Raw genomic sequence first — 16,048 nt, 5'->3', positions numbered from 1 at the left:
TTTTAAGACAAACACTCACTTGTTCTCTAAAAGCAAGTTTGACAGCCAAAACTGCAACTATGAAGAGCAATGAAGATTTACAAACACCACTAGAAAGCATGTTATTGTAAGTAAAGCCTGGTGTTAACCAACATTTCACCTGTAACTCTGACACCAAATAATCACTGTTACAGAGTGACAATCCTACAACTAACTAATAATAATAGTAATAAATGGTATCAAACCATTTAAATCTTTCTATTTAGTGATAGGCTTGATGGTTTCTACATCAGATACTTGTTTCTGAGACTGGAAGTTTAGTTTGTTCTAATAATCATTTCACCTGTAACGCTGACACCAACACCAAAAACACTTTTATCACTTTTCTTCACTGTAGTTCTACTTTAACCTGTCCTATGCCAAAGTTTTCATTGTATTAAAAAACTTAGTCATTATTTTAGCTAAAAACTCAATCATCAATCAAACAGGTGCTTTTGCTTCATTGTTTCAGCTGAAAAGAGGTATTTCACCTGTAACGGAGTCAGTGTTGACACCAAACCTTTACTGCCTCTTATTTCAAATTCTAAGAGAAGGATTCAAAATGTAATGACATCTATATTCCAAGCCAATCTCCAGGATATATTTTTAGTTAAACTTGTTGACAAATACAGTTTGACAAATTCAGAGTGCAGCTGCAAAGTATCACACTGTAACGTTTTTTTTATGACACCAAATTGATCTGCCAATATTTAAAATTGGTATATTTCTTGTACTTCTTTGAATTTCACTTTTGGTCTTCTTTAGTCTCTTTATTAAATAAAAGACTTCAATAATCACTTAAAATTTATAATAGTTGACAGTTTCTACAAATATTATAATCAATGGTAAAGTTCACTCTGTAACAGGATTTGCTGACATCAAATGTTACAGAGTGATGGTATTTTTAGCGGGCATGTCAAAATGATACATAGTTGCCGATGCACGAACATTGTGTTTAATATTAAGTTTTGGGTTATCATCAATCATTTAGAATTAAAAAGGACCAAATTTATCAATTGAAAGAATGGGAACTGTGCACCATTGGACAAGCTGTAAAAATGTCACGCAATTTTACCTGAAAATGTCATAATTCTGGCTAATTTTTGATCAAAATTATACAACTGCATTGTGGTGATTTAATTTTTTTTATTTCAGTGGGTACATAGTGATATGGGCAATAAAGTAAAAACACAAATATTAGCAAGCTGGTTATTTTAACATGGAAATGGCCCTTGAAAGGAAAGAACATGTGAATTATACCACTGGCCTCCACATTTATGTAAACACCCACTTCCTGCTTCCTATTGGAAACGAGTTTGGAAATAAAGTAAGCACTAGTGACGAGGTTGGTGTGAGTCCAATAAATCACATGAATCAGGAGGAGGTTGCAGGACGTCGAGATCTTGCCATTACTTGGGCCAGATTTGATGTCAAATGCAAGATTTGTCGTAAAAGCAGATTTCAAGAAAGTTTCATATGTGAGTGCTTATCACACAGTAAAATTATGTTCAGTTTGTGTCATGAAGAGACGATTTCGCTAGGTTCGAAATGGTAATGGAGCGTGGCGTAGTTTACAAGCCGCGTTCACGGGTCTAGCCATTGCACTGCAGACAAAAGTCTCAAAATTATTTTGGTGAGGAAAAATTTTCAAAAACATGTTTAGCGTCCTGCCTTATTGAACAAACGAAAGGAGGAGGCCCCTCTTTTTTCTTTTTTTTTCCTTCAAAATGGCCGCATGATCGGGCTATTTCTCAAGTTGGCCACCAGATTTTTTTTTAAATCCGCCACTGGGACTCAGGAAATGACATACCCGCGCCAAAAGCCCATACTGTCATACGGCGCGGGGCACATACATTGTATCACTACACGAAACAGTCTTTGATTCAGCGCGACTTGTTTTTTTTTTTTCGATGGTGACGTCACACATGCGCGCGATCGATCTGAGTTGTGCCATCCAATACATCGCTGATGATCAGTGATGAAATGGATGGCACAACTCGGCAGACACATTCAATTGTGAGAGGTAAGTTTATCAGAATATTTTGTTCTTTTTAAAGGGTCTCATAGAATGTCATGAATGTGTGGATCTATCCAGGGTTACTGTCTTTCTCATTTGTATTCTCTTTACCAGTTTTTGGGGGGCCTTTTGTCCTCGAGGGTATGCCCAAAAAATGCATACCGTGTGTCACTAGTGATATAAATGTGTAGTCAAAGTATGCCTATTCGGTGGAGTGCTAGTACGGAGGGTACCACAGTTCCAGCGCTCCACTCCACTGCACTCAGTATCTAGAGCTAAACTCATGACCATGTCCATGATAGATTACGTTTACGTTTACGTCAATAACTCAGCAGGATCCATCAGTCTGGATGTACATGTACGTGTACATGTAATGCCAAGGGGGTGATCGGTGCTCATACCCAGTGCAGACATATGTGCCTGAAGGAAAAAATTATTTGATAAAACAAGGGTGTCGAAAACAAAGATGAAGAAAAATAACATTTGTGCAGGATCCACCAAAGTGCAAGTAAAAATCAGCAGCTGCTTAGAAGCTGGTTGGTATGGTACCTCCCCCTTTAACACCTCAACAGTCGGGGCGGACAGTGCCACATCTGGGAGGGTGTTCCATAGGCGAACTGATCTGGGGAAGGAGTTCCCATAGAGTTGGATGCAACTGGAGATGAACTGTAGTTTGCTAGGATGGAATGATCTGGTGATACTTGGCATCATGGGTGACAGCAGATAGAGAGCTGGGTTGATGGCGACAATGCTGTGTTGTATCCTGTAAAGCATGACCAGGCTTGCTGCTTGTCTTCTCCACTCAAGGGAATTCCACTGAAGTTCTTGGAGCATAGCTGTCACACTCTTCCTGTTGTGGTAATTCTGGAGCTCAAACTTGGTGTTGTATGCTTTCGACTCTAGTGATATCTTTCTTGGTAGAGGGGCACCAAACTGGGCTACAGTACTCCAGGTGTGGTTTGACGAGACTGATGTAAGCTTGTTCTCGTATGTATCTTCTGGGAGCAGGTTCTCAGGTTGCGGCGCAGAAGACCAAGCATTCTGTTGGCTTTGTTGGTGACTTTATCTATGTTTTTTGACCATGCCATATCGGTAGTAAATGTAAGGCCAAGGTAAGGGTAGTCTGTGATGGAAGTAAGCTGGTCGCCTCCTAGATTGTACTGGGTGTCTATGATATTGCGACGGCGGGTGAACCTCATCAGGTGACACAAGTTTGTCAGTGTTAAACAACATTTGCCAGTCAAGGGACCATTGGTGGAGTCGGTCAAGATCTTGCTGTAACTTAACGCTGTCGTTGGTGTTGGAAATGGATCTGTAGATGTCATCCGCGAACAAGCGCAGTTTGGAGGTGATACCAGATGGCAAATCATTGATAAATGCGAGGAAGAATAGCGGTCCAAGCACAGTACCCGGGGTACCCCAGATGTAGCGGGTACCCAATCAGAAGATTGACCATCGATGACAACCCGTTTGGATCGTTGGGTTGAGAAGTTTTCTGCCCACAAGAGAAGAGGTCCTCTGATGCCATAGTGTCGAATACCTTTGAGAAATTTAGCACAATGGCATCAACTGTTCACGGTCATCGATGGACTTGGCAAGGTCTCCCGTCATTATTATCAATTGCATTTCACAGGAACGACCTGAGCGAAAGCCATGTTGGGCATCGGACAGAATGTGGTGTTCATTATAGTAATCCACAATGTTGCTGAAGATGATGTGCTCCAAGAACTTGATTGATGTTATTGAGACTTGGCGATAATTGGACGGCACACTCCTATCTCCTTTCTTAAAGATGGGTGAAATGTTGGCTACTCGCCAATCTGATGGAACAATGTCCGAGTCCAAGGATTTTTGGAAGATGTATGCGAGGATTGGAGAAATTTCATTGGCGAACTCTTTCAGCAGTCGGGCCGGAAGTTGAGTGTGAAGCAGACCATTAGATGGTCACTGATACCATCGGTGACATGACAATTCTCAATAATATTGGTGTGGGTGGTTAGAACTAAGTCCAGGATGTCACGGGCAGCATTTGATATTCTAGTGGGTTCTTTAACTGTCTGATCCAAAAAGAATTCAGCAGAGAGCATTTGGATGACTCATTGGCATAAGGTTTCACAACCCTGTCGGACCAATTGATGTCAGCTAAGTTGAAGTCACCAGCGACCACGAGTATAGCATTTTTGAACTTGTGTTGGATGCCTGCAATACTGTCTGCGAGTTGTTGTAAATTTGATGGTGAGTAGTTTGGGGGACGGTAGAATGATTCTATAACCAGGGGTCTATGACCTTACGTGTGGATTTCAATCCATATGAGTTCAGCTTCGGTGAAAGTTATGTTGCACTCTGTGGTGATAAGGTTGTCCCAAATCATTACGAACACTCCTCCTTTACAACCATTTGGCCTGTCTTTTCTGTAAATTGTAAATCCAGGTGGTGTGATCTCTGCAGAAAAGATATTGCTGTTCAGATGGTACTCTGTCCGGTTTTTGAACTTCTATGATAGTTTCAAGGTGGGGGAGTTTGTTATATAGACCATTACAATTCACAACTATTGCTTTCAGTTTTTTGTTGGTACGTGGGGTAGGCGAGATATGTGGTCCTGGATTTGTATGTAGGTTCTGTTGGTGACGATGCCACAACAGGGTGCCCTATTTTGTCCTCTGATACTTCTAGGGTGTCCACTAGATGACTGAAGGAGTTGGAAAGCTAGTTTGGGGAGATGTCAAAAATTGACGGCAGATTGCTGGTGTTAGGGGTACCACAATCCAAGCATAACCATGTGATACAACTTTGTGCATATGACTGGTACACATCCATGGGCATATTCACACACTCGACGTGGAACCGTCCCTCGCAATCTTCGCACTGAAGGCAGTGCTGTCCCCATTTATCAGCGTTTTTGCAAACCATGCAAGGAAACTTGATGGGACGAGGACCTGGATTAACTTCAGTATCCCCGGCGAGTAGGAGCGAGATGAGAATATAAAGCAGAGTTGCTTTGGCATTTAAACTTAGGCTTCAGAGGCTGGAGTTTAAAGACACTGACAATGCATGGTGTACTGAGTGAATCAACTGAGACCATAGCAGATAAAGTGGTTGAAAAGCACTCAAATGTAAGCCCTAACATCTCAATCCAGAACATGACAACATTGGGGATGATGGGAGGTTGTCCTGGTGGTTATATGGATAGGTGTGGACATGTTGGTTGGTGACGACAATGACAACATGGGTGACAGATCTATGCAACTAGCATAAAAATAATATGAGCAGAGACAAAGTACAATGAAGAGCCTTCATCATGATCCCTCAGTTGAGAATAATCAAACAAGAGTTCATACATACAGTTAGCAGCTGAACCAAAATAATAAAGATGTAGTGACACTGGGGGCAATTCCACGGTTTGATGAACATGGCTAAGAAAAAAAAAAGGGTTTTTTTTTTTTACCGAGTTTCACATTTTGATTACAGATAAAACATTCAAGTAAGAGAAATTAACAAAGGAAATCCAATTTTATCAAACATTTTTTGAGAAATCGAGTCGTAAAGTGAAAAATATTTGTTTTACTACAAAGAACTCAAAAAATTTAGTTAAAGGGAAGATACAACATTTGCAAACATCAAAAAATAAAACAACCAAAACATTTTGAAATACCTTGCTGGACTGTTAGTGAATGACAGTGTAAAGCATCCTGTAAAATCATGGCACCTGGTATACTGTCATTTTCAAGAAAAGTGGTATTTTTGTATCAATTTCCAACGCTGATATTTCCAACCCCCCAATTCCATCCATTTCTGAAAATTACAGTAAAAGCAAATGATGTATATTCCCTTTCAGTTTTAAACCTTGATTGCTATTAATGCAATAAGAGATATTTCGATCATAACCTTATTTCTAGCATATATCTCTGAAACATATCAATTCACAGCCGTCATCTATTTTTAGATGTCAAAAAGTGGCATTTTATACCTTTTTTTGGTCGGTGTAACATGAGTAACCGAAAAGATATACAAGTTTTTTCTCACCACCATTTCTAATGAATTAAATTTTGGTATTTAGGATTATCATTCTTTGCATGAACAAAGTGCTTTGTTGACACTAATACACACAAAGAATAAAAGGCAACTAAACTTGGTAACGTGAGTAACTTTTGTAACGTGAGTAACCAAAAATGTAACATGAGTAACCAAGTTTTTTTTAACCCAAGTCACCCAAACTATACCCAAACTCTGATAGTGTGGCTTTCCCATGGACCCTATATTCTGTGCTATCGTGGCATACACCAAGTTTTAGCAGACTCTCACAACATGAGAGGTTTGTTCTGAAGGCTCTACATTAGTTTAAAAAAAAATAATAATAAACTACAGCTGGACTTCAGAGGAAACGACAAATTCCTGATAGGGGATCAGTATGCACTGTACTAATAGTATCAGAATAATGTCAAATGAAAACCTTTATCTTGGACTACTTGCCATTGGAGATCCAAAATGCAAATTTAAGTCAGACTTTTAGTAGTTCTGATGCCTATTGGGTAGTATACAAATATTGAGTGGCTCAGCGTGGAATGGGAGGAATATTATCGCAAGGTAAAATCTGGACTTTTCCATTTCACGAGGCGAAGCCGAGTGAACTGGAAAAGTCCAGATTTTACCGAGCAATAATATTCCTCCTATTTCACAATTTAAAGCCACTCAATATTTGTTTTACCGGTATATAACTGACAGATCCTTGTCATTTGATACATTTGAACTTTTTTTCAATACAAACTGGAGGAAAATGTATTTCTCTCTTCCAAACCACCCCTTCACGTAAATGTTTGAACCCAACGCTGTAGCGCTGGATTTTTGGAACAATACGCGCTACGCGCAACGCTGAACGCACACACCAGCATGCATTTACACACAAATACTGCGTCATGATCCTAACTGTTGTATAGTATTTCCCATTCCCCATGGGCAAATAGTACTTTTTGAGCCGCGGCGTGAATGGGAGCAATAACGAATGTCACGTGATGTGAGTTCCACCAATCAAATGACAAGGATCTGTATGTCGGTTTTATAAGAACTACTAACTATGATAATTTAGTCCCCAAAAAATCATGCCATAAGATTATCAGATGGGGTGGACAAAATGTAACGTTACAACCGTAATGTGAGTAACCATGTTTTATGTGGATTGCAAAAAAATTTGAAGATTCTAGAGGATTTGTTTTACTCTGATTATGTGTGCCCAACGGCATGGTCTTTTATCCATTTAAAAGAAATTTCCACAGGTTGCCTGTATGAGGACACTTTTTGATCAAAGCATCGAAAGTGTAACGTGAGTAACTGATTTTGTACGTCTTGTTTATGATACATAACACATTTTTCTGGATGTCATCTTTGGTGCTTAGGTAGGTCTAGGTCTACTCTTTACCACGGGGATAACAGTTATTAAACCTATTCAGTATGGTAATTATGGCCCAAGGAAACTCAAAAGTACATCAAAAACGTAACGTGAGTAACCATGGAATTGCCCCTGGGCATGTTGGAACAATATCAATGCCTATGCAGCAACGGGCATGTGCATGCACCGCCGACCGTGCCACCCCGTGGGAAACAAACAAAGGGTCCAAATTCTGCAGCATTGCTGTATGGACTGCACACAGGAGGTGGTGAAATGTTGGCTCAAAATACACAAAAATGAAGACCAAAAATCCAAAGTGGGCACACTGTGGTTGGAGGCGAACAAGCAATAACCTTTACGATTTTGCCAGCGTGGCACAAACACGTCTGACCTGCGCAAGACTGAGCACCAAAAAAAATAAAAACAAAATAAGGGTGCTGGTCAACTCGGTCCGTAACCAACTCGGTCCGAGTCAACTCGGTCCGTAACCAACTCGGTCCATAACCATCTCGGTCCGTAACTTACTCGGTCCGTAACCAACTCGGTCCGTGAACAACTCAGTCCGTGACCGACTCTGTTCAGTAATCAACTCAGTCCCAATGGGAAAATGTACACAAAAATGTTTTTAATTTTCTTGTAGCAAGACGATCTTGAGAGTGTGTTTTTTTGTTCAGTTCTTCAAACTGATCTCCGTATGCACCTTTGTTCCTGTTGCGTGAATTTCTAGGCTACATGTATGTTACTGTGTAAGCCGATGGACGGCTCGGGCCGGGAAGCTAGTGGGGCTTATTAAATAAATTGAGCTTTGAAATAAAAGGTTTCATGCATGACATACAGTACACATTTATGATATGTACATGTACGTACTCTGGTCACTCAGCAGAAATTTAAAAAAGCAACATTGTCATCAATCGATCGGATCGTGACCTTTGGAAGAAACTATTTCAAACTATTTCAGGCCTGACGTCACCAAAATGACCAATATAATCTTGCATGTTTGGGGTTGCCGGAAATCCTTCAAACTTTTGTTCAAATGTAGCCACTTGCTTTCCAGGAGTCGCGAGAAGTGATATAGCGCCCTCAAGCATTCGCTAAAAACACGCCTGTTTTCTTGCCATTGTTCACGAAGTTTGTTTGTCGATAAAGGTTTTGTTCGACAAATTTATCCAGAATCATCTTGCTGTAAAGTCGCTTTTTGAGCGAATCATCAACCTATTGTGTGCCTCAAGAATCCGTTATTTCTGCTCAGCATACTGTTGGCTCTCGGGTGTGTGATATTTCCTATATTTGAGGGGTGTGAATTAATGACTTTTCATGCTGTGTAAAGCACACGTTTATTTGGGAAACGTGTGTAATGCAGGGATATATAGGGGATTGAATCGGACATATTTGAGTCCTAGATTTTGATTAGAAAATAGGTTGACGTGTAGCTTTTAGCATTAGGTTATATTTCTTTGTTTGCATTTATTGTGCATTCTTGTTATTTAGGGAAAGCAGTAATTTCCGTTAATTTGTTTTCCCAGACAAAGTTTGTTGTGATTGCAAATGCAGTGGGTCAATGTTAGTTTACATGCACATTAGTACACATGCGTAGTTGAAACATGTGCATGTCTAGATTTGTTAATTATTGGAAATAATTAAAGTGATTGTTGCGCTGGTTAAAAGTTGTTTAGTGCTCATGATGGATTCATGGTGGATCAGTTGAAATATATTGCATGGGTAACTGTACCTGTAAATACATGTTGCTATGGTAATTTGCATGCCCTTGCAACGAATCTATAAACAGTGTGTATTGGAATGGACACACATTGAAAAGTTTCTAGCTTGTAAAAACGTGCACATGGCAATATTGGGTTTTGTACCTTATGCACATGTTTTGTATTGTATTTTGCTCTCAGTTCTCAGGTTCTCAGATACAAGTGAGAACTTCTTAGTCTCTCGTTGAGATAACCGAAGGGACGACTTCACCTGATTGACATGTGCCAGATCTGAATTTCACCTGGTAAAGGAAACTACTACAGTAGGCCAGTGGTCATCAGAGGTGCTCCATAAACTACTGGAGTGAGCCTACTCAAGGAGACCAACGACTTCGTCTGCCTTGCAGTACCGGGCTAGTTTACTGACTTCGTTGGAGTCATCGGTTCAGTCAAGTCGGTTGACTGGACATCACTATTTTGAAACTGTGAAAGCTTCAAGAGAAACATTGACTTTCTTGCCGGCTGGCCATCTACTGTGCGCATCATTGGGCCCTATTTTTGTGTGTTACTTGAGCATCGTTGATCCATATCCTTTTAATTAAACATTGATTGTATTTTGATTGAATTGTTTGGCCAAACGAAATTGTTGTTACACAATAAAAGCTGATTGGAAATTCATTTATTGTTATTTTCCTGTGTCCTTCCCTAAACGATTACAAAAAAAAATATGGAATCCCTCGGAAATAATCTTAACCTTCATTTGACCTTGACTCAGGCCGGAGTGGTGTTATCCCCCCCCCCCCCACTTTGTTTTTTTTAATTTTGGAATTGCTTTATTTAAATAAGAAAGAGATTGAGAATGTTGTCGCTTTTTACCGCTGACCGGTATACCGGCATGCAGTAGAATTTATCGCGTGGTGCCCAGCCACAGGCTCAGTAGGCCTGCGCTTGTACATGTAGCTAGCTTGTGGCGCTCCCCCGGCCCCCAGCGCCGGCCGGTCAACATGACCATCGCCAGCACAGGTGCCCGTGACATCGTTTGTGCCGCGCCTGGCTGGCCACACAGCCGGCTATGGTCGGATCGTCCGTGATTCAGAATGTTTTGCAGTGGCCAGTGTGCCATCTTTACATAAATTATTATTTGCGGGTTTAGAGGCTTAGTGCTAAATCTACCGGTAGCTACAGGGTATATTACATCATTTTTAATTTTTTGGTAAATATGGTTGAATTATACATCAAATTAAAGCTCTGGACGGGAGAAAGACAATGGTGCAAAAACATAAATGCCATAGGTACTTCTCTTCATGAGTTATGCCCTCCCAAAGACACCGTACTCATGGAACTCTTCTGGTCGTCATACACGTACACATGTACATGTATGTGATATTGTTAGAAATGAGCATACTGTTCCAATTTAGTCAAACTTTGCATCAAATTAAAGCTCTACATGTGAGAAAGAAAATGGTGCAAACGATATTGCCATAGGAGCTTCCCATCAGGAGTTATTCCCTCCCAAAGACACCATACTCCATGAATTTTTCTTGTCGTAATTTGAGTCAAAGTGACTGTGTCCCTTATTTAATTATCATTATTATTATTATTATTATTATTATTACTGTTTATTTTAAATTCAAATATAGCCAAAATTGACATCAAATAAAAGCTCTGGAAAGGAGAAAGACAATGGTGCAAACAATATTGCCACAGGTGCTTCTTATCAGGAATTATTTCCTCCCAAAGACACCATACTCTATCAATTCTTCTTGTCGTAATTTGACTTTTGATTCAACGTGATCTTTCGTGACTGTGTCCCTTATTTTATTAAAGATGAGAAATCAGAGAATACTACCATCAGTGGTATGTAAAAAAAAAAACATGCCCAAAAAGGGTGCGCCAGTGTTTGGAAAAACTCCTCAGTAGGTTGGGAAACCAGGCGTGTGGCCTAACGTACAACGAAGCAATATGGAGGCCACACAAGTGGGGCTTACTAGGAATAGGAGTAGGTTAGCTCTACTGAGTGGAGCATTGAACTACGGTACCCTCCGTACAAACGCTCCACCGATTTGGCATACTTTGGTGACAGGTACACGGTCGTCAAGACGGTATGCATTTTGTGCATGCCCTTGCGAGGACAAAAGACCAAAAAAAAAACTGATAATGAGAATACAAATGAGAAAGACAGTAACCCTGGATAGATCCACACATTCATGGCATTCCATAAGACCCCTTAAATTGTTCCAAACAACTGGTCATTTTGAAAAAAAGAACAAAATAGTCTGAACTTACCGCTCACAATTAAATGTGTCTGCCGAGTTGTACAGTCCATTTCACTGACATGACGGATGCATAATTCATCGCGCGCGTGTGTGACGTCACCATTAAAGAAAACAAGTTGCGCTTACTCAACGACTGTTTCATGTAGTCATATGTGCCCCGCGCCGTCTGACAGTGTGGGCTTATGGCGCAGGACACATATGACTACATAAAACAGTCGTTGATTAAGCGCAACTTGTTTTTCTTTGAACGAGCGGCGACGTCACGTCAGACACCCTCATTCGGCAAGTCGGTGCAAGGTCTGAGCTTCACGGCAAACACATTGAGCTGTAACTTTTTTCTGACTATTTTGCTGGGTTTTTTTCAACATTTTCGCTGTTTGGGAACAATATAAGGGGTCTGATGGAATGTCATGAATGTGTAGATAAATCCAGGGTAACTATCTCTCTCACTTGTTGTATTCTCGGTAATCCTTACTTTTAGGACCCCGTTCCTATATATAGGAAGGGAAAGACTCACCAAAACAGTTGACTAAATGACACTCAAAATTGACATTCTGATACCTCTTGGCACATCTGAACAATTGGCAATGACACCTTCTTGAATATCAGCAGGTTTAATTTTGTGGAAAGAGGGCAGGGCTTTGATTTATGAGGGAAATTCAGGAGTAAAAGACGACGATGACAACCAGAAAACAGACTCAAAAACCAAGATGGCAAACGTGAAAGCTCGATGCAATGAAGGCTCGTTGCTGATTGGCTGATAAAAAATAAACATCTTATTTATTTTTTTTAGCAGCCAATCAGCATCGGGCTTTCATTATGTAGGGCTTTCACTGTGTTGTGATAGCCCAGGTTGGACGAAGTCTTCATTGCATTACGACTAACGTCCAGGGTGAGAATTCTCTACATAAGACCACCCAAAATTTGGACCAGATTTTTGTTACGTTTTACCTCGTTACAGAAGCTTATTTCACGCCTACATTTTCTATGTGTCCTTACCTATTGGGCCGCTGGGTTCAGGAATTCCATATGTGATGCTGACCGACATTAATCAGGAAAATAAACTCTAAAGCAACGTTAAACTTGTAAGTGTTTGTAGTCTCTTTTCATCAGTTTATTCCCAGAGTCGTACGTCATGTACAATGTACGTGAGTACGTACGAGGTACGAAAGCGAGCACGCACGCTAGTGCCCTCATTTGTTTAGTTTTGGTTGGAACAGTGACGTCACTCCAGCCAACCGATGTCACGAAAACGCTCAACCAATGACCAAAGCCGAAACGTGTTTCTGGTAACTTGCGCGAAAACACGCTCGGTCATTGGATTAGCGACCGCGCCTTCAAGTAAGTGTGCGTGCGTATGAGGGTGGTTACTAAGCAAATCGCGCGTGCGCACTGCATATTCATGCTGCATAGTCTGGCCCCCGGACCAGACGTGATATGAGCGTCGAGAATAATTGTCCGGTCTAGGGAACCAGACTACACGCTGCACAGACGTACATCATGTACGACTATAGACTCGGCAGTGAGAAACTGATAAAAAGAGTCTACAAACACGTACAAGTTTAACGTTGCTTTCGAGTTTATTTTCCAGATTAAGGTCGGTCATCATCGCATATGGAATTTCTGAACCCAGCGGCCCAATAGATAAGGACACATAGAATACTACGACGTAATAATTGGCTTCTCCAACAAGGTAAAAATATTGAAAATACTGGTCATAAATTTTTTCGCCCGGTTTTGAGCACTTTATACCCTGGACTCCCTCCGTTACGTACAGAGGAAAGGGAGTCCACCTGGGCTATGTGTCATGTGTGTTGTGAGAACTACAACATGCATGATGCACGTCTGACTGCGAAAAAAAGGTAGGAAAGTCACATTTTCTTTGAAAGTGCTTTCAAAATTACAACTAACATGAGTTTATATGAAGAAAAAAGACCGCTTTAGCCTGCAAAAGTCACTTTGGTACTGGACAGACATCTGCAAAAGTCAGTTTTGAACAGAACTTGTAAAAAATAGAGGTGTCCTAAAAGTAAGGATTACCGTATTCTCCTTACCGGCTTTTTGGGGTCTTTTTGTCCTCGCGTGGGTATGTACACTATCATGCTACTGTGAAGCCGTCACCAAAGTATGCCAAATCGGTGGAGCGTTTGTACGGAGGATACCGTAGTTCAACGCTCCACTCAGTAGAGCTAGGTAGCTGGAGTTACCCAGCCCTGAGTTTTATCATTGGGTTGTCATCTAGGGCTGGAGCGAGTTTTTCTCGTAACTTGTAGTATAGGCAAAAAAATTTGGAAAATGTTCAATTTTGTCCCCGTTACACACTAATTGCAACTGCAACTCACCCCAAACTTGCCTGGAATAACCATTACACAGGTCCTTGAAGTAAAAAACGATCCACGATGAAGATTCAGCCTACAATTGCAGTGAAAACAGGAGGAATAACCGCTAACCTGACAACCTTTCAGGCATGGCCAGGACTGCAATTGGTTTGTGCACAAAAAAAATTGTGTACAATGAATGGCGGTCGAATAACAGGCACAGAGAGCGATCGCTGTCAACTACTCGTTTTTGCCGGCTGCGCTGGCTGTTGGCGCATGACATCACGCGGAAGCGCAACACCCGATGACTGTTTCATGCACTAATATAAGGTTTACCACTCGTGCATGAAACAGTCATCGGGTGTTACGCTTCCGCGTGACGTCATGCGCCAACAGCCAGCGCAGCCGGCAAAACCGAGTAGTTGACAGCGATCGCTCTCTGTGCCTGTTATTCGACCGCCATTCATTGTACACAATTTTTTTTGTGCACAAACCAATTGCAGTCCTGGCCATGCCTGAAAGGTTGTCAGGTTAGCGGTTATTCCTCCTGTTTTCACTGCAATTGTAGGCTGAATCTTCATCGTGGATCGTTTTTTACTTCAAGGACCTGTGTAATGGTTATTCCAGGCAAGTTTGGGGTGAGTTGCAGTTGCAATTAGTGTGTAACGGGGACAAAATTGAACATTTTCCAAAATTTTTTGCCTATACTACAAGTTACGAGAAAAACTCGCTCCAGCCCTAGATGACAACCCAATGATAAAACTCAGGGCTGGGTAACTCCAGCTAAGAGCTAGGACAAAAATGTAGGAGTAGGACCGAGTTGGTCACGGACCGAGTTGACCTGAAACCCAAAATAACTGACCTGCACTGCATAATGAGTTTTGCTCTCCAGCATCTGAATGTGTCCGATGTTGTAAAGGATTTTGGCTGATGGTTCCTGAATCAACTGTAGGCTGTCTAGGGCTCTGGCCCGATCACCCCGGTCGAAAAGCTGCACTGCCTCATGCCAGATGACGAGCGTGTCCTTGTGAGTCTGCTTCTCACCCATAATCAAAAATTGGAGTTCTTTTAAAAGTTTTATTAAAGACTGCACAGACTGCAGCTACGTCGAATCCTATGTGGAGATTTTTATCTGTCACACTGCCGGGGTTGTATACAATTCACGAGAAAGGTGTGGGGGAAATGCAAGTCATATTTCCGTGTCCCTGAAAAGCAGATGTAAACTTCAGGAACGCGGAAGTAAAAGCAAAGTTTTAAATGGGACCGATCGGCAGGGTGACCGTAAGGTCATGACTAAATTCTGCTAATTGCGCTTCAAAAATCTGTCAGATTTATCAAAAATCTGCCAAATTCCCCAGAATTACTCGAAATACACTAAAAACACTTTAAATCACATGCAGATGTTGTAATGTTGCCTTAATTAATGTTCAAATTACATTGTAAACAATCTATAGCCACATAAAGGTATTATGAAATTTCGTAAATTTCAGGCAAAACCATGGAGGAAGCACTGATCTCTATATAAAGACTGGATAGCGGATATGCATACAACATTCACACAGTAGACTTCGCACATTGACCAATTCGCCCCCGGTCTCACGAAGATGGCCGCGTATAATACGAACGTTCTACGCGTAAATACGCGCGCGTTGTATCAACAGTTGACGCGCATTTTGGTCACGTACACATATTATGATGGTCTAAAAGGGACACATTTCCGTAGTGATTATTATTTCAAAACGCCGAAAAAGTTATATTTGCGGCATTTTAGTAACCACGACGTTAGAAAAATTGTAGTTAACCTTGATCAGTGATGGTGGTCAAAATATAAGTCAAGTGAACCGCGACGTTACAAAAGAAATCATGCTGTCTATAAAAACGGCAACATGTCCTTTGTAGATCACCAGCCGGTCTCACCAATATGGCGTCAAATTCGTACATTGTGCGGCTCTGTATTAGCTATCCAGTCTTTATATAGAGATCAGTGGGAGGAAGTGGCAAAACGCCGCGACGAACCATGGCATGGACGAACTCAGGTTCCCAGTGAACTTCAGCACCTAGACCAGGCAACCTGTCCTATTTTGCAAGGGTTTCTTTGAAAAGATTTAAGCTTTTGTAACCAAATGTACCATTTTTTGCAAATTTGCTGTTTTTCTGTCAAGTAACCATTTTTGCAGAATTCTGCCAGAACAACAAAATCCATTCTGTCAATTTTTCTGTCAAACTCGTTTTTTTAACAAAAAAAATCTGTCAACATTAGCCGAAAATCAGCTAAAACGGTCATTACGCCGATCGGACACGTTCCGCTGAAAAAAAAAAAATAGGAATTAGCTATGGAA

At 41.0% G+C, this 16,048-nt stretch overlaps 1 protein-coding gene across 5 annotated transcripts in view; it reads right to left on the bottom strand.

Annotated features, from left to right (window-relative positions):
• The window catches only part of LOC119720162 (neutrophil cytosol factor 2-like), an 80,256-nt gene extending 65,261 nt beyond the window's left edge, over positions 1-14,995 (bottom strand). For 4 of the 5 annotated variants that reach the window (XM_038189722.1, XM_038189726.1, XM_038189723.1 and 1 more), the window contains exon 1: positions 14,572-14,994. In XM_038189722.1, coding sequence (XP_038045650.1) covers positions 14,572-14,757 — 186 coding nt within the window. In that variant the 5' untranslated portion in view covers positions 14,758-14,994. Of the gene's footprint in view, positions 1-14,571 lie in introns of all 5 variants that reach the window. The other variant, XM_038189724.1, reaches the window with a different exon arrangement.
• Between the last annotated feature and the right edge of the window lie 1,053 nt (positions 14,996-16,048).

This window comes from Patiria miniata, unplaced genomic scaffold (genome assembly GCF_015706575.1).
Source record: "Patiria miniata isolate m_02_andy unplaced genomic scaffold, ASM1570657v1 HiC_scaffold_9, whole genome shotgun sequence".
Classification (NCBI taxonomy): domain Eukaryota; kingdom Metazoa; phylum Echinodermata; class Asteroidea; order Valvatida; family Asterinidae; genus Patiria; species Patiria miniata.
This window is presented reverse-complemented; position numbering and strand designations above follow the sequence as displayed.